Genomic DNA, 25936 nt, shown 5'->3' with positions numbered 1-25936 from the left:
CATTCTATTTGCATGATGTTCTGCAATATATTGAAGAAATTTAAGTTATTTCGAGATAATGCAACCGATAGAATTTTAGCTGAAAATTTGGGTTGAAGAAGGTGTTCTTCCTTTGGGTTGCTGTTGTGAGTATTCTCCAAGTTCCCTTGATTCCAACTTATTTTGAGTCCCACAACTCAATCTAAAGCACCAAGAGAATAATAAGGAAGATATCGTGGTGGTATGCACAAAGATTTGGAAAGATTTGCAGTTGGAAATCGAGATTTCAACGATTTTTCAAAGGTATGACTTGAAACCCATTAAATTTTGCTTGAGCATGCTTTCGATTATACCAAAATTAATCAATTAGAGTGCTTATTGATCCCCATCGCTTCCGCTGCGTGTTGGTATAATCCAACAACCTCAATGTCTGAGGTTTAAACCATGTCACACGTGTTGTAAAAAAAAAAAAAAAAAAATGGATTTTACTTTATATTTGTTCATAATTCATTTGTTAAAATTTAATTGGGATAGTTTTAATAAATTTTGAATTTGGGCCATGTTAGTTTATTGTTGATCTTTAATAATAATAATAACAATAAAGTCTACGTTAGTATCTCTTTTATAACTTTTGAAAATATACTCATATCATTGTCCGTATATATTTTCATATTGTCAATGACATGTGTCGGATTAACAAAATGAACAGTTACACTGACATAGGGGTGAGCATCGGTCTGTCGGAGTCGGTCTTCTGATCAAACTGCTATCGAACCAACTATGGTCGATTTAGTAAATGTTTGAACCGACCTCGATCGTCGAGGATCAAAAGTCGATTTCGGTTGGTTGGTTTTATTTTTTGAAACCTACTAAATTGAAATTTTCCAAACTGACATCGACCAACCTTTCTTCTTTTTCGACCAACCGACTTTGGTCTGGTCAGTCGATTTGGTTTTTTGGTCTATCTTGCTCGCCCCTAGATTAACATATGGATGAGTTTGAAAGGAATTTATAACTATTTGCTAATGAAAATTTTGGGCTTTAATTGATAAAATTACTACTCTTATGCAATGGTTACCCAAATGAAGTGTATAAATTGATACAAACGTTCATAGTTTTATTTATTTTATTGACATGACTTCAAATTTAAGATTATAAATTGATGTTTTCTAAATAAATAAATAAATATATATATATATATATCAGCACGACCTCTGCAATGATAAGAGATTGAGCCTTTTACCTTGAGGGGAAATGTTACTTTGGCATAATAATGAAATATGTTGAAACAAAAGTATATGCTTTATTTTATTTTATTTTCTTTTCTTTTTTCCTCTTCTCTTAATGGAAATGAAGTAAAATTAAAATTTAACTAAATCATTGTAATGGTTAATGGGGGATTGGGTGCTAAGCTAACTATTATAGTTAGTGCTTATCATAATTTGTGAATTATAATAATATCTATATTATAATAGTTTGTGTTTGGGGTTCGGATTATTATTGTATGAGTTATAATAGTATGTATTTTAGATGCAAATTATTTTAGCTTAGATGGGAAACAGTGAAATGGATAGAAAATAGTCAACTCAATAACAAATAGTAAACATAGTAATCTTGTAATTGTTTGTAGGTTATAATATTTGGGAACAACAAATATTGTAATTGGAGCCTTAAATATGGAGTTAGTTATAATAACACTTGAAATTAGGGGCCCAAACGCCCTAAAGGTTGGATAAGGAGCTAACCAAACAAGAGGAAAACGAAACTCAACAAGCTCAAATCATCTCAAATGAAGAGGATAATGAAGCTCACCTTATCTCAAACGAGCCTTATGCTGAAAATCAAATGGATAACTCTCCAAGTCAATCAAATCACGAGACAATCATTATGCCACACAGACCAATGACAAGAGCTAGAGTTAAGAGACTTCAAAAAGAATTAAATGTTTGCTTCCAAGCTAAGTTTCCAATCCACGATGAAGAGTTGCAGCATTTGAAGCTTCAAAAGTCATTTGGGCACCTAAGAGTCATAATGAATCTGAAAATTCATATTAATCTACCTATTTGATGTCGTATGCATCTATTTATTTCATGTATTTACATTTATTGCAGGTACACGTATGAACCTTGAGAGTTGGGACTGAATTTAGGCATTATATTCAAAGAGTTGCGTCCTTTCATAGTGTATTTTCAATTAGTATAATTACTTATGTACTTTTATAATTTGGGAGAGGAGAATTGAAATTTGAATGAATTTTCATTATAGAATTCAATCTCTCAAGCTTATATGCTCTATTTGTATTATTGTGTTTAGAATGCACGTGTTAGAACTTTCAATCTAGATTGATTAATTAGATTGTGAAGAATTTGAAATATTGAAGTAATGGATAAGTTATCTTTTTTTCTCAATCTCTGATCAATCTTCTAAATCAAATATATTTAACTTTTTTGGGGTTTCTTATCAATTAGTTATTAGGGATGAGCTTATTACTGTCATGGAGACAGACTCACCTTGTTTAAGAGGAAGTTCTCAAATGTGACGAAAGTAGAGGATCCATATCAAATTTCTTTTAGGGGTGCAAAAATGTTTCTAGAGAATCTACATGCTCGGAGATTGCTTCTTAATTTCTTTAAAATCACTTCTCAATTTATTATTAGGTTGAAAATCACAAATCACCATCTTTTAAAACCTGCTTCCGTAAAAACATGTCATATTATCTAAATAATTGTTTTAATTTACAATCTTATCTTTATACATATATATATCCCATATATTTCCTCATATATTAATAAAATGTTTGACTCATTCATCATTTTTATAACAATTTTTTTCCTAAACTTCTATCAAATAATTAGATTAAATAAATACATTGCGATTAAAATAATGCATTTTTTTTAAAAAAACAACTAATTTATAATAAAGTTGTTGTAATGTCAATATAAACACAATTATAATAATAGGTCTATGGTCATTATGTATTATTTTAGAAAACACTATGGTGATCGATATTTTAAGAAAGATTGAATATGTGAACAACATCAATATTTATGGTGTGAATCACGAAAACAATTATTTTCACCTAAAGTAATCAGGGGCACTACGATACATAACTTTGTTACAAGTCTCATGGGAGCGAAATAGACCACATTAGTTTTATTTATTTATTTATTTACATTTTGTTTGTACTTAGCATTAATAACATCAATTCATTTCTATTTTATATAACAATGATTTATATATATATATATATATATATATTCTTTTTTTGTCATGTAATTCAGAGAAATATTTTTTATAATTTGGCCATTCGAGCTAAGCCACATCAAATTGACTTTTTTTTTTTTTAAAATGACAAAACACCAAATTAGTTAAAACTTACCAAATGTTGCTTTTTTTTTTATTTTTTTTTATTTTATGACAACTGATTTTTTAAAGTTGTGACAAATGGAGCCTAACATTCTTTTGGGGAAGATAGACATTTGATTTGAAACAATTAACATATTGCAAATGATTCTCATATCTTATTTGTAGGCCATTGCTAGTATTTTTATTCCCATAAAAGCTAAAGCTCAAGCTCGAACCTATATTAAATAATAATAATAATAAATAATTAAATAAATGACAATTGTTTTAAATGTCAAAATAGTTGGAAATATTTTCATTATAGATAGTAATAGTTATCTATTAGTTTCTAAGATGTGATATTTAAGAATATTTATAAATAAGTTGACTCATTTTTTTATGTTTAAAAATATCTCATAAATGAATAAGTTAGATACCATAATATCTAAAAAAATCTTTACAATAAAATATAATAACAGTAACAAAATTAAGGACATGTTTGCTTGGACTTTGAATTCCTACTTCAACAAATATTTAGATGCATCGTCCATGGTACCTATCTTTGTAGATTCCACCAAATTATCTAATTACAGCGGGTCAAAGATGGGTGCATCACAAGATCGAGAATTACCTCTCCTACCCCTATCACACAAACAAAATAGAACGACATTTTATTTTATTTTGTTTTATTTTATTTTATTTTTTATGTTTTGAAGGCTTCATTTCTTTCCCCACCCAAGAAAAAAAAAATGTATATCGTTCTGTCAATAAGGACTAAGGAGGAAAAAACGTTCTACAAAAATTGAGATTCGATATCGAAATCTAAAGAAAAAAATGCAGAAAATACCTTACATGGGATTCGGGAATTAAAGATCCAAATGCAAATGAATGAATCTAATTATCTGTGTCTGTCACAATCCAATTGTTTTCTTCAACGAAGAAATCAACGACGAAGCAGAAGAAATCGCAGACAAATTTTGTCCATTAACGTGTTCTTCAACCATTTCCTTCACAGATCTACACGACAATGGCTGAAAATTGAACCCCCACTCCGAAACAAACTCTTTAACCAATGTCAATTTTGCCTCCTCCTCCATCTTCTTCCACTTCCTCTTCGTCTCCTCCGATTTTAGCCCTAGAAATCCGCACAGCTCTGTGAACAAAAACTCTCTGCTCTTCTTCATCGCTTCCTCTCTCTGAATCAAATTAGTGTTGATTTTCGCCACTTCCGTTGCGAGATCGGAGGCCAGATCCGCGTCGCTGAGTTTCTTTCTGCAGTATGTGATTTTGCACGGCAGCCGGTTCCTGTAAAGGGACGGCGACGGCGAAGGTTGAAATCGGAAATTGTGGATCTCGCCGTGAGGAAGACGGAGATTGATAGTGGAAATCATTTGAGGAGATTTTTCCTTGTAGATGCTTCAATCGTCAGATTTTGCAGCAAAAAAGTGACGAGAATCGAGTTGCCTGCGACTGAGAGGGAGAGAGTTATTGAGCCAAAATTCGAAGGTTCGCTAAGTTTATCCTACTTACTTTCACTCTCTAAATTTGCGGTTTAAATTATATTTTGGTCCATACTTTAAATCTTAATACTTATTAAGTCTGGATTCGTAATCATTTCGGGTTTTTATTTATTATTTATTTTTTATATTTTTAAAAACTAAACCTGTTTTGAATTCTTAACAAAATAAAAATAAATAAATAAAACCAGTTTTTTTAATTTTCAAAATTTGACGATGTAGATAACAAATGATAAATTTGGAGGATCTTTCTTAAGTACAATGGTAAAAATCTTAAACAAAATTCAAAAACAAAAACAAGTTAAGTAGCTTTCAAATTATGGTTTTGTTTTTTAAATCATTGGTAAAAAGTAAATAATAAATGAAGAAAATTTGGGGATCTTTCGTAAGTATAATGGTAAAATTCTAAACCAAATTTCAAAAACAAAAACAAGTTTTTAAAAGTTACTTTTTTAAACTTTGTTTGGCAACAATTTAGTTTTTATTTTTGTTTCTTAAAATCAAGTCTATATCATTCACATTTCTTAGGTTACTTTTTTTTGTAAAAAGCCAATAAACTTAAATCAAGCAAATTTTAATTAAATAATTAACTTTATCATTAAATTGTTTATTATAGTTAGTCTTATATGACAATTTGAATTTAAAAATAAATTACTCAAATTTTGGCCTAAGAAAACTAATTAGTTTTTTAGTAGAAATAAATAAACATAAATCAAATTATTCACATATATAAACTAAATTTAAACCTTCAATTTAAACATATTCATTATCTTTCCCAATAAATAATCAAATTTGAAATTTAAATGTAATATTTATATAATAATAATAACATAACGTTACAGAACTATACTAAATAAATATGTAAAAGTTAATCGGAGCGGGGATGGGGAACGGGGTCGGGGTCGGGGCCGGGAGCGAGGATGAAGAATGTTCCCCGTCCTCGTCCCCGTTTAGCTCACGGGGAATTTTTCCCACTCACTCCCTCATTCCCCGCCTAATTGGGGAATCCCCATCTTGTTCGAGGCGGGTTGGGGAAATTGGACATCTCTATTTCTTAGCATAATTTACATTTCTTAAGTACAGTGGTTGAATTCTCAACCAAATTCCAAAAACAAATACAACTTTTTGAAAGTTACTTTTTTTTTTTAATTCTCAAAATTTGGCTTAGTTTTTTAAACCATCGGTAAAAAGTATATAACGAAAGAAGAAATTTATAGATGGAAGTTAATTTTTAAAAACAAAAACAAAAAACTAAATGGTTACCAAACCTTTCTCTTATTTTTATTATTTTTATTTTTATTTTATTTTGATTCATGCTTTTAAGATTCTCTCAGACAATGGAATTGGTTTAGAGATGAATTGCGTCTAGCATAGGTCGAGCAAGATGAAAGTGAAGGAAAATGTCAATAAACATCTTATGGAAAATAGCTAGCCTACTCATCAAATAGTTAACAAAATCTTAATACCAGATATCAAAGTAAGCACTTTTTAGAGATCTAGGGACTAAAATATATTTTTTTGAAAGTTTAAAGACTAATATATAACAAAATTCAACGTTCAAGAACTAAAATAGGATTCAAACCTTAAAATTTGCTAATAAAAGATCTCTTTCTCTCAAAACTTTTTTTTTGGTTTTTGTGCACTCGTAATAAACATCTGGTTCAATCGTAATGGTATGTTTGAGGTTGTTTCAAGTTGTAATTAAAAATCGAGCAAGAATCACATTAAAAAAAATGCTAGCTCCATTATTGCTATATGGCATAACAATAACAAAAATAACAAATAAAAGGAAAATAAATGCTAACTTTTTTAATATCTATATCAATATAAATTAATGATATGACTATAAGCATGAATCTAATTATTGATATGGATTAACGATTTTGATTACTAACATAACCAATGAAATTGTTCTCAAACTTCAGTCCTACCCTTTCACAATTACAATATTATAGAATAAAAATATATAAAGTTCTACATGACAGGTTTGATATACTGACTTAAACAACACTCAACTCGTGAAAAAGTGCATGATGAACAAGATGTTAAATGTGACAATATAAATATAGCTCAACTCAAGCATAAAGTATGTACCATTGATTAAGAAGTTAGATATTCAAATTCTCACCCAGTATATTGTCAAACTAAAAAAAGTCAAAGGTTTGAATTAAAAAAACAACCATGACTCGATTTAATTGGTAGTTTATATATGTATGTATGTATGTATATATGAATACTAAAATACTAATAACAATGTAGTGTAAGTCAACTATTCAACACACCTCGTTTTAAGGGGTGTTTGGGTCGAGGAGTAGAGTAGTGGGGAGGGAGGAGTTAGAAAGCCTAAAGAGATGGACTCATAATGTAAGGAATTGACAATATATAATATTGATGTGTTTTTAGTAGTGGAATTCATCAAATCCAAAAAGGCGGTGTTTCAATGTTGTAAGAGCTCCTTAGTTGGAAATGCAATCGACCACATAAAAATTGATTCGACTGGTTTGGCGAAGACTACAAACCCCATGTGGCCAGGCTTGGCGAAGCACCTAATGAACATCTTATGTGATGGTTGGAAGAATGACAACCTCAAATCATCCAAATTTAATAATCATATAATGTGATTCATCATTTAGTACTAACGAAAAATGCCTTTGAAATCACTATCATCTGCAATAAGGGATGAATATCGTAAAAAATGGACATCAATAACATACTAGTTCAGCAAACTAGTCTTGGTGCACCCAACCAAGGCCACCCACCCCCCAAGTTGCATCCACGAGCAAGTGACAACGGGTATGAGGAGGGGAATCCAAAAAATGGAGTGTTAGTGCAGGAATGTAGATGAAGGTGCGAGGCTTCCAAACAATCCACAACGGACAGTTGAATGTAGGATCTGATCAATACCGCCACCAAAGCAACCGAGACAATATCACTAGAAAAAATCATATGAGTGTGAAGCTTCTAGAGGTGACATATAAGGACTGAGAAACATGCCATCTCCTATGAGCTCCCATGGACCCGAAATTAGTCGAAATGATCCAATATTGTAAATGATCAATGCCAAACAATGTTAGAATCAAATAAATAACTCCAAATATCTTCAGACAACAAACACCACTGGTTCAAGAACATAGTGACATAAAGGACACCACAGGCTTAAAGTAAATACCCAATTTTAGGAGGTTGGTTCGTGTGGGAACGATATCACTAAAGCTCCCACCCATCAAGTTGGTGACATTGATTGACAAAAACTATTCTTATTCGGGGGCTCAATATATCTCATACTTCTATTCCTTACCACTCGTGGAGATGGATAAGATGAGATTCGTCTCGTACTCCAAAAATCCATCATGTACTCTATCCTCAATCCGACGACCATCAACTTATAATAGGGAGAAGACAATTTCATGTCAGAGAGATTCATGAATATAACACAGTTAATCATTCCCATCCCCGAAAGCAAATGTTCATCGTCAATTTGAATACTTACTTCGTCGCCAGTTCACCAACAATAACCTTGCTAAAAAGAGACCTACCCCAAAGGATAATACGCTATGAAAACAAAGGGTTAACCCTCACTTTAGTTGTAAGAAAATAGCTCGTGTGAGAATATTTATCGCCTAGCACCTGATACTATACTATCGAGTACCTCTTCCAACTCGTCACTCAAAGTCAATAAAGTAAGAACATGCTTAGATGCATCTCAAAATGTACCTATCTTTATGCATTTCACTATTATCACATACACGCAACAAAATGTTAAAATATATTTATAAAAAATGTAAGAATGATCTGCTATCCGACAAAGTACGATCAGGCAATTCAATGGTATACATCAAGATATATATGACACCACTGAAAGCAGAAGTACAAGAATTATATCAAATAAAGGATGAAAATATCCGTCGACATGAACTGAAGTATTCAACATCAATATTAAAATTCTACTTATATATTTGATACCTTTCATGTTCATAAAACATAAAAATGTCATCGATTTAACTCAACATGAATAAAAATACCAATAGCAATATTTATAATTTTATTTTGGAGTAAAAACAAACTAATTATTAACCTAAACAAAATTTATAAATGTATGTCATTACGAAAATATCTATCGATATTGGTATTTTATCGAGATATCCAAAGACATATCAGGTAGTTTAATAATTGCATTGAATAGCAAAGCAAAGGACAGTCACGTGCGTAAGTGGGGAAAGAGTGGATGGTTCAGATCCAGAGTCCACACAGTTGGCGAATACGCCAATTTCGTGGAAAGCCAATAAACAAATCTCGAAACAAAGGGCAAACAAAAAAAAAAAAAAAAAAAAAAACCAATCTCACCATCGCTGCGACATGACAATCAGTGGCATCGTCGCCTTTAATATTGATTTTCGGATTTTATCTTCCACTGGTCAAACTCATACTCCATTTCTTTCAAAACCCTTCAATTCTCTCCTCTCCCCCACCTCCATTTCGACCTCAATTCACCCTCCTCTTGCTGCTCGCTGCTCCTTCTCCTCCTCCTCCTCCTCCTCCTCCTCCATCGCTTCTTTCGGTCAGCTTCCATTTCTTTGCTACTTCTTCTCCCGTTTGATTATTGTTTTTGCATCTTTCTTTTTGTTGCTCGCAGTTTTTGCTTCATGGCTTCATTGAATTTTGGGTTTTCATGGAGTACTGGCATTTAATATGGTCTATAGTTATGTTGATTTTTTTTATTGGTTTGATTGAGGTTGATCACGTGTTGGGCTTTGATTTTACGTTGCCGTGTTGTAATAACTGTTGCAGTAATCAGGCAAGGAAAATGGGATCATTATGTTTGTGGTATTGAAGTCTACAGACTGGTTTTAGCTTTTTCAAATTACCATCATTCAACCTCCAGCCTTTGGACAGAGTTCTTTTAAAATTAGTTGTTTAGTTAGGATTTGAGCAGTTTGCTGTTAATTTTGTTGAACTGTCTTGCATTGTAGCTCTGACCAAAATGTTGGTTGTACTTATATATTTTCCATCCACGAACTCAACTTTTGGTTGTTTTTAGTATTTGGTTGGCTCTGAGTTAGTATTGTTATTCTTATTGCAGATATGGATAATGGTGCAGGTCTCAGTTTATATCCACTACATCGGTGCAAAACAGTTCACCTGGTTAGTATCAAATTTGGGAACTTCTTGTTTTTATATCTAATGAGTATTGCAGATGTGAAGCAGATTGTATTTGACTTGAAGGGCATTCAAGATGGCCTTCTTTCTTGGCTTTTGCTCGCAAATCAAGGGCTCTTATAAAACAATACATCCAGGTCAGGCATGCACAGGGGATCCACAATGTTGATGGAGATAAGAGTTATAAAGCATATATGCGTCCTGAGTTTTTTGATGCTCACATTACTCAGCTTGGATGGCAGCAGGTCAGAACGGGTGTTATACACCACATATATGCAAGTTGTAAAGAAGATAAAAGAAGAGTTCACGTTTTTTCCTGGAGAGAATTAATGATTTGATACCTTTCAACTGTTACAGATTGATAATTTGCGTAAGCATGTTCATGCATCTGGTCTTTCCAGGAAGATTGATTTGGTTGTAACATCCCCTTTGCTCAGGTATTGATGTCACTATCTTCAGTTTCTTCTATGCACAACTTTATGTGTACAACCTACTCGTAACTCGCTCTCATTTTCTAATCTTGTTCTCATTGTTAGCCTCTGCAATAGTTTAAAAAGAAGAGATTAATAAGGATGGGAACATTAAAAACGATATCAAATTATTTTCTGTTACAATTATTTGTAATCTAGGAAGAAATTTACCTTTTCACGGTTTGACAGACTGAAGGTTAAGTTCAGTCACACACCTGTATATCCATTCTTTCTCTCTCCTTTTTTTTTTTTGATTATTTAGAAGTGTTATAGTTACTTTGGGTAGTAAGAATGGTTGAAATCAACAGAGAGTTTGCTGATGGTGATTTTGCTAGACATGCAATTCCCATGTTACTTGACTATCAAATCTCAGTAGCCCCTAATCTAAATTGATTAAACTTAGCGAGATTGGAGATCTTTACGAATAGAAGATTTTAATAACTGAAGAAGAAGTTGAAAGTGCCAAAAGAGGAGAGGTGACTGTGCTCGCACCTCTTTGAATGCAAAGTCAATACTTTAATGTTATGGATTCCTCGGAACATAGTTTCTTCCTTTTTAGTGCTTGATTTTAATTGTTACTTCATGTATACTTTGCTGGGAAGTTGATTTTAACCCAAGTTAGATCTCTCATGAAACATACCAATATGGAAAATCTGAGGAATTTTGCTTATGGTTGATTATTTTCTAGGACTCTACAAACTGCTGTTGGAGTATTTGGTGGCGAAGGCTATACAGCTGGAATGGACGTGCTGCCCCTAATGATTGCAAATGCCGGCAATAGTGCACGAGCTGCAATTTCAAGTCTAAACTGCCCACCTATTGCTGCTGTTGAGCTTTGTCGTGAACATTTGGTATGTGATAGTTAAATTTAATCCTTCTCAGCTATGATTGTAACTTTGTGTATGGTGCAACCGGTGGGGGTTAAATTGCTTCACAATTAGAAGGTAGATGATTTAAATGTGGGGTGGGGGTTATTTGACTTTACCGATACATACGGCCTTGTGTTTTTAGCTTGTTATTCAATGCTACTGACATAGAAATCTACTTATCACCTCATATGCAAGTCTGTCAAGGATTTTTTTAAAAATTTATTTTCTACATATTTTCACGATGCAGTGTAAAGCATAAAGCTTTGGGTCCTCCCAAGTGCTCATTGATTATTAATTTATCATAGCTTCATTTTCTCCTGTTTTCTTCTGAAGGAGCTATTTAGCAGAGACTTATTATTTTCGTTACATATTATATTTGTAGTTCTTATGTGTGTTCTTTATATCTTAACAGGGAGTTCATCCTTGCGACAAGAGGAGAAACATCAGTGATTATCAATTCCTCTTTCCTGCAGTTGATTTTTCACTGGCAAGTACCTGAGATATAGTAATAAGCTGGGAAACTTGTTATTTGTAATCTTTCAGGAAGCTTTCCATTTCTTTTTGCTTTTTCATTCAAGAAATTGCAACAATGGTGGATGAGTTATGTTGTTGATTAACACCCAAAGTTATGTGCAGATAGAAAGCGACGAGGATGTATTGTGGAAGGCTGACGTTAGAGAGACAAAGGAAGAACTGGCAGCCAGAGGATTGCAGTTCCTGAATTGGTGAATCTGTTGTTTATTAGACTTTCTTTTTTTTTTTTTACTCTGATTTCTTGAGGCTACCTGGCTGATGTCAAACAATGTGAGCACAAGGAAATGTTTGCATACAGCCTGCATATCTCAAAGTCTATTTAAATGATTAAGGACAATCCAGCATTAAGCCATGGCAATGAAATGTAGTCAGCTATTTGTTTAGCTTGATTTTTTTGTTATAGATGTGGTTTTCACTTTTCAGTGGTCTTAAATCTGTATGATGATTTGTGTTTTAGTTACAAAATCTTGACTCATTTGGAGGCTGGATTGATGGTTGGTAGTTTATTTTACAGCAGATCTCAATTATATGGTTGAAGACATGTCTAGATAAGATAGAACGGGATAAATGCACATTGTATAATGTTAACTTTGTCAAATATTATCGTGCTTAATTCGTTCAATAGAGATTGCAAATAACAAGTATGTGCGGCCCAAGATATTAGCTATTAAATAGAATAGCTTTCAGCTTGCCACCTACGTTTTCTTTACCTTGCTGCATGCCACAATTATCATCTACATTTTTGCTGTTTATTAGCAAATATGGATTTTTCGTACTTAATGTTAACTACAAAGCCTCTAGAGTCTGGGGGCGGGCGTGTACTTTATAATTGACTACAAAGCGTCCCTTGTTTTTCCATGATTCCTTTGTTCTTGCTGATTGGTTGGATAACTGGAGTATTATTCTGTAATTGGTGTTGGGGTTTTCTGTTTCGGTTTTAGCTTCTCTTGTTGGCCTTGTTTTGGTTTGCTTGCCCTTTATATTTTTTTTCCCCATTTTTCTTCACGAGCCTGTAATGTTGCAAATATACAAATCTGAATTATCACGTGATTAATCAGTATGGTTTATTTGATATTTCTTACAATTGCCAGCAAATTTCTCCCACTCGCTTGATAATATTAACCATTCCCTTAACCTTATAATTGGATTACATTTCAAGAAAAGGTATTACCCTTCGTTGATATATTGAACACCTCAATTTTACCAATCTCTATCAATGGAAATACCTACATGTGGATATAACTTTTTATTCCAAGGATAGATGGAATACGGTAGAACAAAATTCTTCCACTGATATCACCTTCTTTGTTAATTTGGTATAGCTTTTTTGCTCCTTTCTTGCAGGTTGTGGACGAGGAAGGAGAAGGAGATAGCCGTTGTTACTCATAGTGGATTTTTGTTTCATACCCTAACTGCTTTTGGAAATGACTGCCACCCTTTGGTGAAAAAGGAAATATGCAAACAGTAAGTGAATTCAATACACTTCTACTTTTAAATTATTGGTTACAAGTCCTATGTTAGAATTTCATCAACACCGACATTTGTGTAAATTTTAACTTTTAGCATATTGTTATGCTGCTCTCGTATTCTCATCAATGAAGTCAGTCCTTCATCAGATGTCTTTAAAACAACAATATTTCCTCCAGCAGGCCGTGGGAGATTGAAAATCTTTCGTGAATATTAATGGAAAATACATTTTCTTTCTTGTAATGTTTTGATACTTGTTGATGGCTTTTAGTGCATCAACTTTTCTACCATTTTTTCTTTCTTTCTAAAAGGGATCGGTATTTTGTTTATTGTTTTATTTCCTTACCCATGACTTACATTCATTGATTTTGTTTCTTCGCTTGGCTACATTGACGAGCTCTTGATTTGGTAACATTTTAATGTCATCGACTCTGTAATGATGTATGCAATGTCTACCTGCAGCTTTGCAAATTGCGAGCTTCGATCTATTGTCATAGTTGATAGAAGGTGAGTTTAGCTTATGAGCTTTTGAACTTTTTTTTTTTTTTTTTAAAAAAAAAAGTAGTAGAAGAAGAAGAAGAAGAAGAAGAAAGAAAAGAGAAAGAATCCTCTTTCTGATAATCATGTCTCTTATGCTGCCAGTATGCTTGGGTCGGATTCCTCAACAACTAATTATCCTGGAAAGGTACCTCCGGGGCTGGATAATCCTAGTGATGCCGTGGATGATAACAGCATGAAGGAAGACAAACGACCAGTTGATTCAGAACCAAAGGAACACGAAAATATGTAAGTCTGATACGACTATAGACAGCGGGATATTCAAATGTTGAGTGTCAATTATACAAACAAGTATTTTTGAAACTGCCTTATCTAGACTCAGCGCAACACTTAACTATTTACTTCAGATTTCTGCATTTCAAGAAATTTGTGCTTTGAGGATTTGTCCAATTCTGAACAAGTGATACCCATTTCATTGCAGTAGAACTACAATGTCAACACTTAATATATGAATTTCATTTCCTTTTTCTTTTCTCACATTATTATTTGGATTCTCGCTTTCATGAAAATATTGTCATCCAAGACAAAATAAAGAAGAATCTGTGGCAAAAAAATTGATATACTGATTGGTGCAAATGATTTTTCCCTTCACCCCTGAAAACTAAGATAAATCCCATAGACTCTTGGCCATAACTCAGGGATTCATGCATGCGCACGCTCATATTGTGGGCAACTTTGGCTGTGGGTCTTATGGATCCTAGAACTGTTGGTGAAAAATGAGTGCAAATATATGAACACGAGCGTAAGCCCAATTGGCATTAACATATATCTCTTATCATGAGATCAGAAGTTTGAATTTCTATTCTCACACGACCTTGAGTAGTGTTAGGAAGTTGTAGCAGTCAGTCTGGTTTCGGTAAGAACCAAAATTCAAGTACACTTCCATCCAAGTTGACAGTCCACCGGAGACTCCGCATAAGAGAGAGCGAGAGGTTTTTGTAGCTTTTGGATGGATGTACATTTGAAGTTGACGTTTTAGTTTGTGCTTTTGGCATTCATTTGACTTTCTTCGTGTAATTTTTTATTTGACTTCTTTCTTTAGTAGTTTCTGTTGGAAGTTGGTGAATCTGATAGATGGGAAATAATATTTGTTTCAAATAAGGACCATTTTAGTAGTTTCCTTTGGTCATTATGGGACTAAAGCAATGAACGCCCTTTTCGTGACTTTATTTCTTCTTTTGATCGATCGGTTTTTGGATTATGTTTTTTATACTACCTTTTCGTGGTACAAAAAATAAGCACCTCTTTTTTCGTTATCAATTTGTAACACTTTAAGTGCTTTGGATTTTTCCGAAAGGTTTTTTTATCTAAATATAAGGATCGATTGATGACTTTTTAAGTGATTAAAAAGTATTTTGGATTAGAAAAAATGTTTTTAAGCTCTTAAAAGCTCATTTCAAACATATAGAAAGTTTATATATATATATATATATATATATATATATATATATTCAATTTCAGATGAAATTGGTTAAGTAGTCATTTGATTGTATACTGTTTTGACTTTAATCATACTGTATTGATCATAGATTAGTTAAGCATATGTCTTTAAAATGATATGAAGCATAACCAACAGATAGGAACAACCTATTGTGTTTTTCTTTCTTATATTTTTAAATTCTTTATTTTTTGTTAATTAGTTTTTACAGTATATTTAGGGTGTGTTTGAAATATATTCTCAAGTATTTAATTTAAAAAATAAGTTATTTTAGAAAAAAAAAATTGGAATATTTGACAATTACTCAAAATAGCTCTTGAAGAGTATTTTCAACCATTTTTGTTAAAAGTAATTAAATAAAAATGAGTTTCTTTAAAAAACAAAATTTTCTCATGTCAATCCAAACGGAACGTTAATTTTTTTTACGGTACTTTGAGTGGGATAGGAGATCAAACTTCAAACTTGATGAAAAATAGTATAAGTTCACGTCGGTTGAATTATGCTTATGTGACATATAATATATTTAATTTAAAGTTTGTGTATTACTACATTACCCAATCTTGCCCGTTATATGAACGGTTATTGAAGTTTAACACAATAGCTCCTTGCTTTAGTTAAGGCTATGGCCAAGATGAAAACATATTTAGTTACATTATCTCCTCTCTTGTACTAGCAATGTCAAAACTAACCTTATCATAGAGCAAAACTGGTTAAAAAATTCTCTCCCTCCTTCCCCAAGAATTTCCCAAAATTCCAAAGAGCTTCCTATAATCCTTAATTTCTGTCTTCTATTTTGCCTCTGCTATATTTTAAAACATAATGATAATGCCAACTAAAATTGAGAAAAAAAGGAATATAGTGCTAATTTCGATCAATAAAAATAGTGATGGGAAGTTATTAGAATCTTCAATAAAATAACATTGACTTTTTTTATTCTCCCTTTTAGATGCAAAGGTCTATTTTGGTATTTTAATAAAAGTTAAGGAAAGAGGAAAAACATTAATTAAAGCTAAAACCCAAATGATCTTTCACTATCCATCATTACTCCATGAGTTCAATTTTCTTTTTATAGGGAATAATGCATTTTTAATCACCTGCCTTCAATTTTTGTTTGATCTATAGATTTTAAATGTTACGCAATAAATCTCAAGTCTTGAGTTCTGTTTTAATTTAATCGTTTAATTTCAAAATATTACGTTTTTATCTTTGAAATTTGAATATTGTTTCAATTTGATCCATGAATTTCAAGATTTTACATTTTCAACTTCAATTTTTCAATAAATACTTACTTTCAATCATTGATGCATATTTCTATTAATTAATTAAAAATAATTAGAAGTGAAATTTTAAAAGTGATAAAAATAGTGAAACTTAATTAATTATAATTCTTTTAACATTTTTTAATTTAACATAAATTAAACTCCAAAAGATGAAAAATGTATCTTTAGTAAAAAAAATTAAGGTTAAGAGTATTATTCCCCGACATAGAGACCAAGTTGAAGCAATAATCAAATATCTAGAAAATATTATAGCATTTTAAAACCTAGGAACTAAATAATAGAAACTAGACTAGAAATCTAATGACTAAAAAGGTATTTTTTCCTATTTTATATATACATTTTTATTCTTTCCAAAATGTATAACCTTGTATACTTCATCTATGATTATTTGAATTTTGAGATCCAAATACCTCATCAATATTAAAACTTACACAATTATGCTTACCAAATGTCAAAATAATCATAAATCTAGTATGAAATGGTTTAAAGGTCCCATTTTCTATTCCCAACGACAATTTGCGATAATTAACGATAGAATAAAAGAGTGTAGGTCAATTACCATCAAGCTATGTGTATTTTAGCTATTCAAATATCCTATCGAATCACAATAGGTAATTTTAAATCATGTAGATGATAGTATTTTTAACATCGATAATTTTAGTGGTATCAAGTACCATATAGAGAGATTTAAATTACACGCCTCTAGATCAATCTAATAATAATTAGGGACTGTTTGAAGAGCTAAAATGTAATCAGAATTATCGGAGAAATTAGAAAAATATTGGAAAGCGTGAGTAATCAAAGATGAGACGAAAATGAGATCGTGAAACATGAAAACGGTGAAAAAAAAGGTTGAATTGAAAACTGCCAGAACGGCATGAGCTTTATATTACAAATCAGACCCAAAACGCTAAATTCAAAAATGAATTTTAGATTACATTACAATTCCAAGAAAGTAAAGATAAATAGGAGTATGTGGACACGTGTTAAGAAAGGGAAATTGATCTATTACAAGGGAAAAAAAAAAAAAACTAATCCAAAAATTGTAGGAGAACTTGAAGGAAAGGAAGGGTGGGTAGGTGGGTGTAGAGAGAGAACATGTGGTGTTTAAATAGAAGAAGCGTCAGGTCAGGCCAGGCCATCTTTAATTTGGAAAATTATTTTTTTAAAAAAAATTAGTAAGAGAGTGAAATTACCGAAATACCCTTACATTGGTGAAAAGAGAGTTTGTTCACACGTTTTCGCCGACCCCACCAACTGGGGCCCACTCTCACACACATAGTAAGAAAATCAGCCAATCGCCTTTCGGTCACATCAGCAAGCTGTGGGCCCTACGAAACTCAATAAAAACTGAGTGAATTATACGAAACCCTAAATGCACGACAAATTCGCCCCAAATTCACCCTAAACGCATCTCCCCAAATCTCACCCTCATCTGACGATTCTCACGCGTCCACGTGCAGATGGCTTCACATCTTGGCCGTCGATGCCAGGTCATTTGGTCAATTCACCGGCACGGGAGGGACAGTGTACACCGTTGGATTGGTGTGGGAAACTGCATCGACGGTCGAGATTCTGCCCGAAGCTTTTCGGGGCAGATCTCAACGCCTTTAAGAACACACCCTAGCCCCTCTTCTTCCTCGCTCAGAAGTCAGGATCAACCAAAATCCTCGAACCCTAACGCTGTACGATTCTTCTTTCATTTTTGTTTTTCCGTTTGTTGGAGTGCTTCTTTTGTCTTATGCGGCGGCGCGTGAGGAATTTTGGGGGCGCGTAGGAAAGACGTTCCGGGAGATTCATGTGTAATCCTTCAACTACATTGGGAAATACTCGACGGATCCCTGTCGGAATCCTACTGGAAATTTCGGATTCCGTACGGGAATGGCTTCCGCCGTCTTAGCTAACCGAAACGAAACCAATTGGCCGCAGCCGAGGGGTAACGGTCGCGGTACGGAAGAAGGATTGATGGGTAAAGTACCTTTTTCAAACCCTAACCCTAAATTTAACAAGAAACAGTTTCACGGCGAGATGAATGGTTTCCAGATGGATGATTCTCCAGCTGTGACTCAATCAGCGTCAGATGATGCTTCGTCGATCAATCATCATCGGAGATTGTCCAACGGCGTCGATTTTAGTCAATATGTGAGTTTCAACGTTTCATCGTGTTCGAGGAAGGAGCTAATCGAGCTGAAGACAAGGTTAATCTCCGAGCTAGAACAGATTCGGCAATTGAAAAATCGTATCAATTCCGGTGAACTACATTCCAGACCAAAGCATCAGAAAAAGTCGTCAAAAACCTCAGGAACCAAGCGGCCTTTGCCAACGTCGAGCAACGGTATGGAGTTGAAGCGGTCTAATTCAGATAACGGAAATCTGTTGAAGGCTTGCTCGCAGATTTTGACGAAACTCATGAAGCACAAACATGGCTGGATCTTCAACAAGCCGGTCGATGTGGTTGGGATGGGCCTTCACGATTACTACGACATCGTCAAGCGTCCTATGGATTTGGGATCCGTGAAAGCCAAGTTGAGCAAAGATGCGTATGAATCACCGTACGATTTCGCTGCCGACGTGAGGTTGACCTTCAAGAACGCGATGACCTACAATCCCAAGGGCCACGATGTGCACGCCATGGCGGAGCAATTACTGATAAGATTTGAGGAATTGTTTCGACCTGTAGGTGAAGCGCTAGAAGAAGAAGATCGGCGGTTCCGTGGCTACCAGGATGAGTTGCCGGCGAGTTCATGGAATCATTCAGAGGCTGAAAGAATTATGAAGAAGGATACTACCCAGAAGCAAATTGCGAAGAAGACAGAGCCATTGATAGCTCCGTCGAGCTCTTCCAACCCGCCTATGATGCAATCGCCTGTTAAAACTCCCTCGCCTCTACGAGCACCACCTGTAAAGCCGCTGAAGCAGCCGAAACCAAGAGCTAAAGATCCTAATAAGAGAGAAATGACTCTCGAAGAGAAGCACAAATTGGGAATTGGGTTGCAGAGTTTGCCACCAGAGAAAATGGAGCAAGTAGTGCAAATCATAAAGAAGAGAAATGGCCACTTGAAGCAAGATGGGGATGAGATTGAGCTCGACATTGAAGCTGTAGATACAGAAACACTATGGGAGCTCGATCGATTGGTTACAAACTGGAAGAAAATGATGAGCAAGATCAAACGGCAGGCTCTTATCTCTGCAGCATCTATGAAACCCAATGGGGTAAATTACTTAATAGGCATTTTGATTTCACTATCACAGCCATTGTTCCTCTTTACTATTTCCAAATGTTTATATGTAATGTGAATGTGCATTATGGCAGGTTTTGCCTATCCCTGAGAAAGTCGAAGTGGGTTCAGAAACAAAGAAGCAAAGGAAAGGGGAGGCTGGTGAGGAAGATGTGGACATTGGCGATGAGATGCCTGCAAGCAATTTTCCACCGGTGGAGATTGAGAAAGACGCAGCCGGAGGAGGCCATGCTAGCAGTAGTTCCAGCGGCTCCAGTAGTTCAAGCAGTGATGATTCTTCCTCTTCCAGTGGTATAACCCATCTCTAAAAATCCTGGATATTTTTGAGATTTGGGATTTGTTTCCACAAGTAGAGGTTAACGGGGTACTACCATCCTTGCAGATTCGGATTCCGAAGGCAGTTCTTCTGGGAGCGATTCCGACGACAATGCACAATGAAGCAGCAAGATTTGATGAAGAAGAAGGGGTCTGAAAAGGAGATCCAAAAATGGAGAGCTACAAATCCCGCTCGCGCTGCACGGAGTGAACCATTGGGCAGAGATTTGTCTGAATGAGGTATTAATTATTACATTTTGTTCAATTTATCTTTAGCTACTACACAATGTGAAAATCAATGCGCATTAGATTGAAACCTTTTAATTTATACTACAGGGCTGTAAAATCTCCAAAATGTGCGGCTTCACAATGGGTTTGAAGTCGGCGATTTCTGCGATGCTATGGCTCTTCAAGAAGGCAATAGCATAACAAAAACACTTGGGAACCTGAACAATCGAGAATTGGGGGAAGGAAAGATGTAGAAAAACAGTGTAGGAATGTAGGAGAAGATCAGGTTTAGAATTTGAGTTTCCTTTTTTTCTCCAACTCTTTTATGTACACATCATTACACTTCATATACATATATTTCAATGTCAATCAATGCGCAAATTTTTGTCGGTGTGAAATGAAACTTCGATTCTAATATTGACTTACTTCTTTATTCCTAGATAATCGTACCTTTCTCATCTGTCTTGCCCTTGAATCTAAGGGAGAGCATGGATTAACATAAACACTTCTTGTTCATTCTATTAAATTAATTTTTCTGAAAGTTCTTGTCTGACTCTTGATGGAGGTTGGAAATTTCAATAAACTTCATTCAAACATGCCAGGTTTGATCATATATATATATAAAGCCTGGAAAAGGAATCTCAAGAGAAGGACCCATGTGGCTTTATTATTCGGCTGTAATATGAAATTCCTTGGAAAGAAAATAGCCAAAAACTTACCACCAAAACTAGTTTGTGTGGGTTTTGATGTCCCACCTTTTCAACACTTCATTAATTGACGTATTTTGTTTTGTGGATGCAACACAGCCGCCCTTTGATCTTCTCTTGCCAATGGAAAGAAATCAACACGCCCTGCACGTGCTATAGACAGTATCGAAGCATATAGACGAACAGATGAAGACTTGAAAAGTTCAGAAAAAGAATATAATTGCAGCTTTTTTACGTAGCCTTTGGTTTATTTGGTTTAATGACTCACGGGTTAAACAATGTACACAAACAAAGCAATTACGGCTTGATTCCTACGGTCCGTGTCGTTTATTGTTCTTGAAGGGTTGTTTACATGGAAATGAGACAAAGCAGACAGTCCTTGCTCCCTACTGCGAGCTGTATTTATGTAAAGAATTAAGAGACGAGTATTGAGTGAGTTTATCATTGAGAATGAATCTCTTTTCACAAGAGTTTTAATCATCCAAAACAGCTCAAAGGCAGTGACCCAAATCACTGACAAATTTCTTTAACAATGAATTCGACAAAACCAAACAGCAATACTTGCTACTACATCAGGAATATTCTAAAAATAATCCAACTTCCATCGCATTTAGATACAAAATCCGCTAAATTTCTTAGTCCTAACCACGGAATTATGATGAGAGAGTACCTTTGGTTGTAAAAAAAAAAAAAAAAAAAAAAAAAAGTCCCAAGTGCACGAACACAGTCGTAACTTATTTCTTCACCTCTTCGTACTCGGCTTCAGATGCTTGATCACCACCCTGGGATCCTCCAGAAGCAGCACCACCACCTGAACCACCAGCCATATGTTGTCCAATCTTGGACACAGCTTTGTTTGCAGCATCGAGTTTTGACTTGATCTCTTCGAGGTTGTCTTCTGACATTGCCTTCCTCAAATCAGCAACTGCATCCTCAATTTCTTTGGCAATCTCACCAGGTATTTTCTCCCTGTACTCACTCAAACTCTTCTCAATGCTGTAGATGGTAGTATCTGCACTGTTTCTGATGTCGATAAGAGCTTTCCTCTCTTGATCCTTCTGGGCGTGCAGCTCTGCTTCCTTGACCATTTTGTCAATTTCATCTTCTGAGAGTCCTCCAGAAGATCGAATGGTGATTTGTTGTTCTTTACCAGTGGACTTGTCCTTAGCAGAGACAGTAACAATGCCATTGGCATCGATGTCAAATGTCACCTCAATTTGAGGCATTCCCCTAGGAGCAGGAGGAATTCCAACTAACTCAAACTCTCCTAGAAGCTTGTTGTCAGAAGCCATTTCCCTCTCACCTTGCAATACCTTGATACCAACCTGAGTCTGATTGTCAGCTGCGGTTGAGAACACCTGCAATGATGGGAGTTCAAATAATTATAAACGCATCCACATCACAGCAGACAATTATCAGCTTCCCGCACTGTTGTTGATCTGAAGACACATAAGTAACAGAATACATACTTGATTGTCTATACCACTATCTACAACTTCAAATTCTACTATATCGAGCAATCGACCCCTATCTACTACTATAGTAAATGCTCAATGTGGAAGGTACTCGTCTTCCCAAAAATGTGGGAATGAGGAATGGAAAAACTTGACAGAAAGGTTGTACGGAGTAGATTGTACTTCTATATTACAGCTATGACCAACATGCATACACTTCATGGTAATAAGGTTCAATGAATTACCTGACTCTTCTTAGTTGGAATGGTAGTGTTCCGACTGATCAACCTTGTAAAGATACCACCAAGTGTCTCGATACCAAGTGATAGTGGGGTAACATCCAGAAGAAGCAATTCTTTGACATCACCACGAAGAATCCCACCCTGAATTGCAGCTCCCATAGCAACTGCTTCATCGGGATTCACTCCTTTGCTGGGGCTCTTTCCAAAAATTTCTGTGACAACGTCTTGCACCTTTGGTACACGAGTCATTCCACCAACTAAAAGCACTTCATCGACTTCTTTGATAGAAATACTGGCATCCTTCAAACAATTTTTGCATGGGGCCTTGGTCCTTTCAATCAAGTGGTTGACAAGACTTTCAAACTTCGACCTGGTCAAAGTGATATTCAGATGCTTTGCACCAGTTGCATCAGCAGTGATAAATGGCAGGTTAATTTCAGTCTGTGATGTAGATGATAGTTCAATCTTTGCCTTCTCTGCAGCTTCTCTGAGCCTCTGCAGGGCAAGCCTGTCCTTTGTAAGGTCAATTCCCTCGGTTCGCTTGAACTCGCTCACTAGGAAGTCCAAAAGAGCATTGTCAAAATCCTCTCCACCCAAGAATGTGTCACCATTTGTTGCTTTCACCTAAAATGAGGGCATGAATTAGCAAAGCTCAAAATGTTAAGAAACAAATAAAAATTAAGAATGTTAAACATATTAAATAAAAAATGAAATAGAGAAAATCTATACCTCAAAAACACCATTAGATATCTCCAAGATGGAAACATCGAATGTGCCACCACCAAGATCAAAGACAGCAATAAGGCCCTCCTTATTGTTCATTCCATAAGAAAGTGCAGCAGCAGTTGGTTCATTGATAATTCTAAGAACTTCCAAACCAGCAATCCTGCCAGCATCCTTTGTTGCCTGTCTCTGTGCATCATTGAAATAAGCTGGAACAGTAATCACAGCCTTAGACACACTCTTTCCAAGGTAGGCCTCAGCAGTTTCCTTCATCTTTGTTAGGACAAAAGCACCGATCTGGCTTGGTGAGTACTGCTGTCCATTTGCTTCAACCCAAGCATCTCCATTTGGAGCTCTGACTATTTTGTATGGCACCATCTTCATCTCCTTCTGTGTCTGAGGGTCATCAAAACGTCTACCAATCAGACGTTTGGTTCCAAACACAGTATTTGTTGGATTTGTTACTGCCTGTCTCTTGGCTGGGGTTCCTACAAGCAGTTCACCTTTCTGATTGAAAGCAACCACCGATGGTGTGGTCCTGGCACCTTCTGAGTTTTCAATAACTTTTGGATTCTACAAATATATTAATCAGAATCAGGGATGCATAAAGGGGACACACTCAGGCCATCAATCAACCAAGTGTGTACATTGCAGGCTAGACTTACCTTCCCTTCCATAACAGCAACACAAGAATTGGTGGTACCCAAGTCAATACCAATTACATCATTCCCAGCAGGCTTTGAACTGCACGTAGAAGACAACATAAATATATCAGGTAATGATGGAAACTAACAGATAATGCAAAAACTAATTCTTGTGAGTAAATAGAACCTGAACGGCCTGGACAAACTTGCCCATGATTGACTAAGGTGAGAGTTTCCCCACGACGGCTTGGCATTACTGGTTAACTGCACCACATCATAAACATAAATATGTAGTTCTGAGAATTATGCTTGTGGATATCAAATTCCAGGATGGTAAAATCCCCATCCAGTAAAATTGTCAACAAAGTTTGCAATTACGGGCCATAGATTGAAGCCAAAAAGGACTTGCGAGAAGCAAGGACATGTTAGCACGACATGGTAATGAGTGCAACTAAGAAAATCGCTGAGTCGTATCTTTAACACTCCCTATCTCAACTCAACAAGGGAAAGAAAAACAAATAAAAAAAACACAACTTCAAATCATCAAAAGATTATGTTATTACCACAACTAAATTCAAACATCTTCAAGCTACTAACTAGCCTACATTGACATCAGTCCAACCAAACAACCTCTACTATTTCTGCTAAAACCTACAAAAAGCCCGATGGTAACAGAGGACTCTTCGTGGATTACCCGCCGAGCCATTTCCATCAACAATAGTAAATAACCGCTACGATATCGTTAAACACAGATCCAATAAGTGAAACATAAGAAACCCCAACCCACGTTTCTGATCAGAGCTCGTAATCTATACCATAACCAAAACCGAAATTATCACTCCAAATTAAATCATTACAAATAATTATCAAAAAATAAAACCCAGACACACAGATTAACACGCAAAAACAGCTCCCAGATGTATAAAATCAACAAAAACTCACAAAACTAAAAAACATCCAGACAAGGATCGACAACATAGAAAAAACAACAGAATAAAAAGTAGAAAAAGGAGAAATCAGACATACGGATCGGTAAGCTGAAAGGGAGGAGGAGGCTAAATCGCGACGTCGAAGAGAACGGAGGAGCACGCCGGTGGCCATGTCGGAAAGCGATTGGTGAAAGAAGGAAATGAAGAGAGAAAATTGATTGAAGCCTGCGAAAGGGTTTAGGGTTTTTGGTGTAAGAAGAAATGGAAGAGAGGTTTTTATGTGAGGCGGTGATGGGAAGTGGAGGATGGTTCTAGCAACTGTGGGTCGTCGTGGAAGATTCTAGATCTCATTTCTTGTGAGCCTAAACCTAAAGAAAAGCCCAACATTACACGTTCCATCAAACTATGAGTTTAACTAATTATAACCAATTTATAAATATGGTTGATTAATAATTACGAGATGTGAGTGATAGATATATATATAAATATTAATGTAACTATGATGGGAGGATTCAAATAATGGATCTCGTGATTTCTAGGATATTCAGATGTCAATTAAGCTATTATTAAAATTATAGTTTTATATTTGTTTTCCCCTAAACTATTGTATTTTATTATATTTTAATTAAGTAAAATGTATAGTGTTGAATGAGAAATTTTAGAACAATCACAAAATTTTACGTTGTTCACTAAATTAATGATAAAATTTCAAATCATCAAATTTGGGACCAATTAGGAGTTGAATTGTGTCCCAAATTGAAGTTGAAGACAAATTTCGATGACGCCACGTGGTTTTATCATGAACGTTGAATAGGATAAGATTAATTTGACTAACTTTGATATT

General features: G+C 34.9%; 4 protein-coding genes across 5 annotated transcripts; 2 read left to right on the top strand and 2 right to left on the bottom strand.

Annotated features, from left to right (window-relative positions):
• Positions 1 to 4073: 4073 nt before the first annotated feature.
• On the bottom strand, positions 4074 to 4881 carry LOC150032615 (uncharacterized). Its single transcript, XM_090306502.1, has one exon. The coding sequence runs from the start codon at positions 4710 to 4712 to the stop codon at positions 4233 to 4235; it is 480 nt and encodes a 159-aa protein (XP_090162628.1). The 5' UTR covers positions 4713 to 4881; the 3' UTR covers positions 4074 to 4232.
• A 4243-nt stretch (positions 4882 to 9124) lies between these two features.
• On the top strand, positions 9125 to 14370 carry LOC120091596 (phosphoglycerate mutase-like protein 1). Of its 2 annotated transcripts, none has more exons than XM_039049694.2 (10): positions 9125 to 9396; positions 9919 to 9980; positions 10133 to 10240; positions 10353 to 10432; positions 11154 to 11316; positions 11747 to 11821; positions 11971 to 12059; positions 13213 to 13332; positions 13798 to 13842; positions 13978 to 14370. In XM_039049694.2, exons 1-10 carry the CDS (start codon positions 9195 to 9197, stop codon positions 14123 to 14125), a joined length of 1092 nt encoding a protein of 363 aa, XP_038905622.2. In that variant the 5' UTR covers positions 9125 to 9194; the 3' UTR covers positions 14126 to 14370. The 2 variants fall into 2 exon arrangements, with proteins under 2 accessions (XP_038905622.2, XP_038905623.1); XM_039049695.2 differs by having other exon boundaries at positions 9228 to 9396; positions 10062 to 10240.
• Positions 14371 to 18256: 3886 nt separating this feature from the next.
• Positions 18257 to 20818, top strand: LOC120091180 (transcription factor GTE7-like). The gene is made up of 4 exons (XM_039049082.2): positions 18257 to 19824; positions 19925 to 20141; positions 20233 to 20405; positions 20502 to 20818. The coding sequence occupies exons 1-3, from the start codon at positions 18493 to 18495 to the stop codon at positions 20286 to 20288; spliced, it is 1605 nt and encodes a 534-aa protein (XP_038905010.2). The 5' UTR covers positions 18257 to 18492; the 3' UTR covers positions 20289 to 20405; positions 20502 to 20818.
• A 696-nt stretch (positions 20819 to 21514) lies between these two features.
• On the bottom strand, positions 21515 to 25499 carry MTHSC70-2 (mitochondrial HSO70 2). Its single transcript, XM_039049081.2, has 6 exons — positions 25190 to 25499; positions 24351 to 24427; positions 24185 to 24263; positions 23526 to 24092; positions 22800 to 23420; positions 21515 to 22458 (listed from the first exon to the last, which is right to left on the bottom strand). Exons 1-6 carry the CDS (start codon positions 25262 to 25264, stop codon positions 21835 to 21837), a joined length of 2043 nt encoding a protein of 680 aa, XP_038905009.1. The 5' UTR covers positions 25265 to 25499; the 3' UTR covers positions 21515 to 21834.
• Between the last annotated feature and the right edge of the window lie 437 nt (positions 25500 to 25936).

The sequence above is a fragment of the Benincasa hispida genome, chromosome 11 (assembly GCF_027475165.1).
Source record: "Benincasa hispida cultivar pf3 chromosome 11, pf3_genome.v1.1, whole genome shotgun sequence".
In the NCBI taxonomy this organism is placed as follows: domain Eukaryota; kingdom Viridiplantae; phylum Streptophyta; class Magnoliopsida; order Cucurbitales; family Cucurbitaceae; genus Benincasa; species Benincasa hispida.
This window is presented reverse-complemented; position numbering and strand designations above follow the sequence as displayed.

Excerpts from the sequence above, each read along its gene's own strand:
- LOC120091180 (XM_039049082.2), top strand. The coding sequence starts at position 18,493 with ATGGCTTCCGCCGTCTTAGCTAACCGAAACGAAACCAATTGGCCGCAG. Across the intron at positions 19,825-19,924 it reads CATCTATGAAACCCAATGGG|GTTTTGCCTATCCCTGAGAA; the intron begins GTAAATTACTTA and ends GCATTATGGCAG. Across the intron at positions 20,142-20,232 it reads TGATTCTTCCTCTTCCAGTG|ATTCGGATTCCGAAGGCAGT; the intron begins GTATAACCCATC and ends CCATCCTTGCAG.
- LOC150032615 (XM_090306502.1), bottom strand. The coding sequence starts at position 4,712 with ATGATTTCCACTATCAATCTCCGTCTTCCTCACGGCGAGATCCACAAT.
- MTHSC70-2 (XM_039049081.2), bottom strand. The coding sequence starts at position 25,264 with ATGGCCACCGGCGTGCTCCTCCGTTCTCTTCGACGTCGCGATTTAGCC. Across the intron at positions 24,264-24,350 it reads AGTTTGTCCAGGCCGTTCAG|TTCAAAGCCTGCTGGGAATG; the intron begins GTTCTATTTACT and ends TTCTACGTGCAG. Across the intron at positions 22,459-22,799 it reads TTCCAACTAAGAAGAGTCAG|GTGTTCTCAACCGCAGCTGA; the intron begins GTAATTCATTGA and ends CCATCATTGCAG.
- LOC120091596 (XM_039049694.2), top strand. The coding sequence starts at position 9,195 with ATGACAATCAGTGGCATCGTCGCCTTTAATATTGATTTTCGGATTTTA. Across the intron at positions 10,241-10,352 it reads CTCAGCTTGGATGGCAGCAG|ATTGATAATTTGCGTAAGCA; the intron begins GTCAGAACGGGT and ends CAACTGTTACAG. Across the intron at positions 13,333-13,797 it reads AAAAAGGAAATATGCAAACA|CTTTGCAAATTGCGAGCTTC; the intron begins GTAAGTGAATTC and ends GTCTACCTGCAG.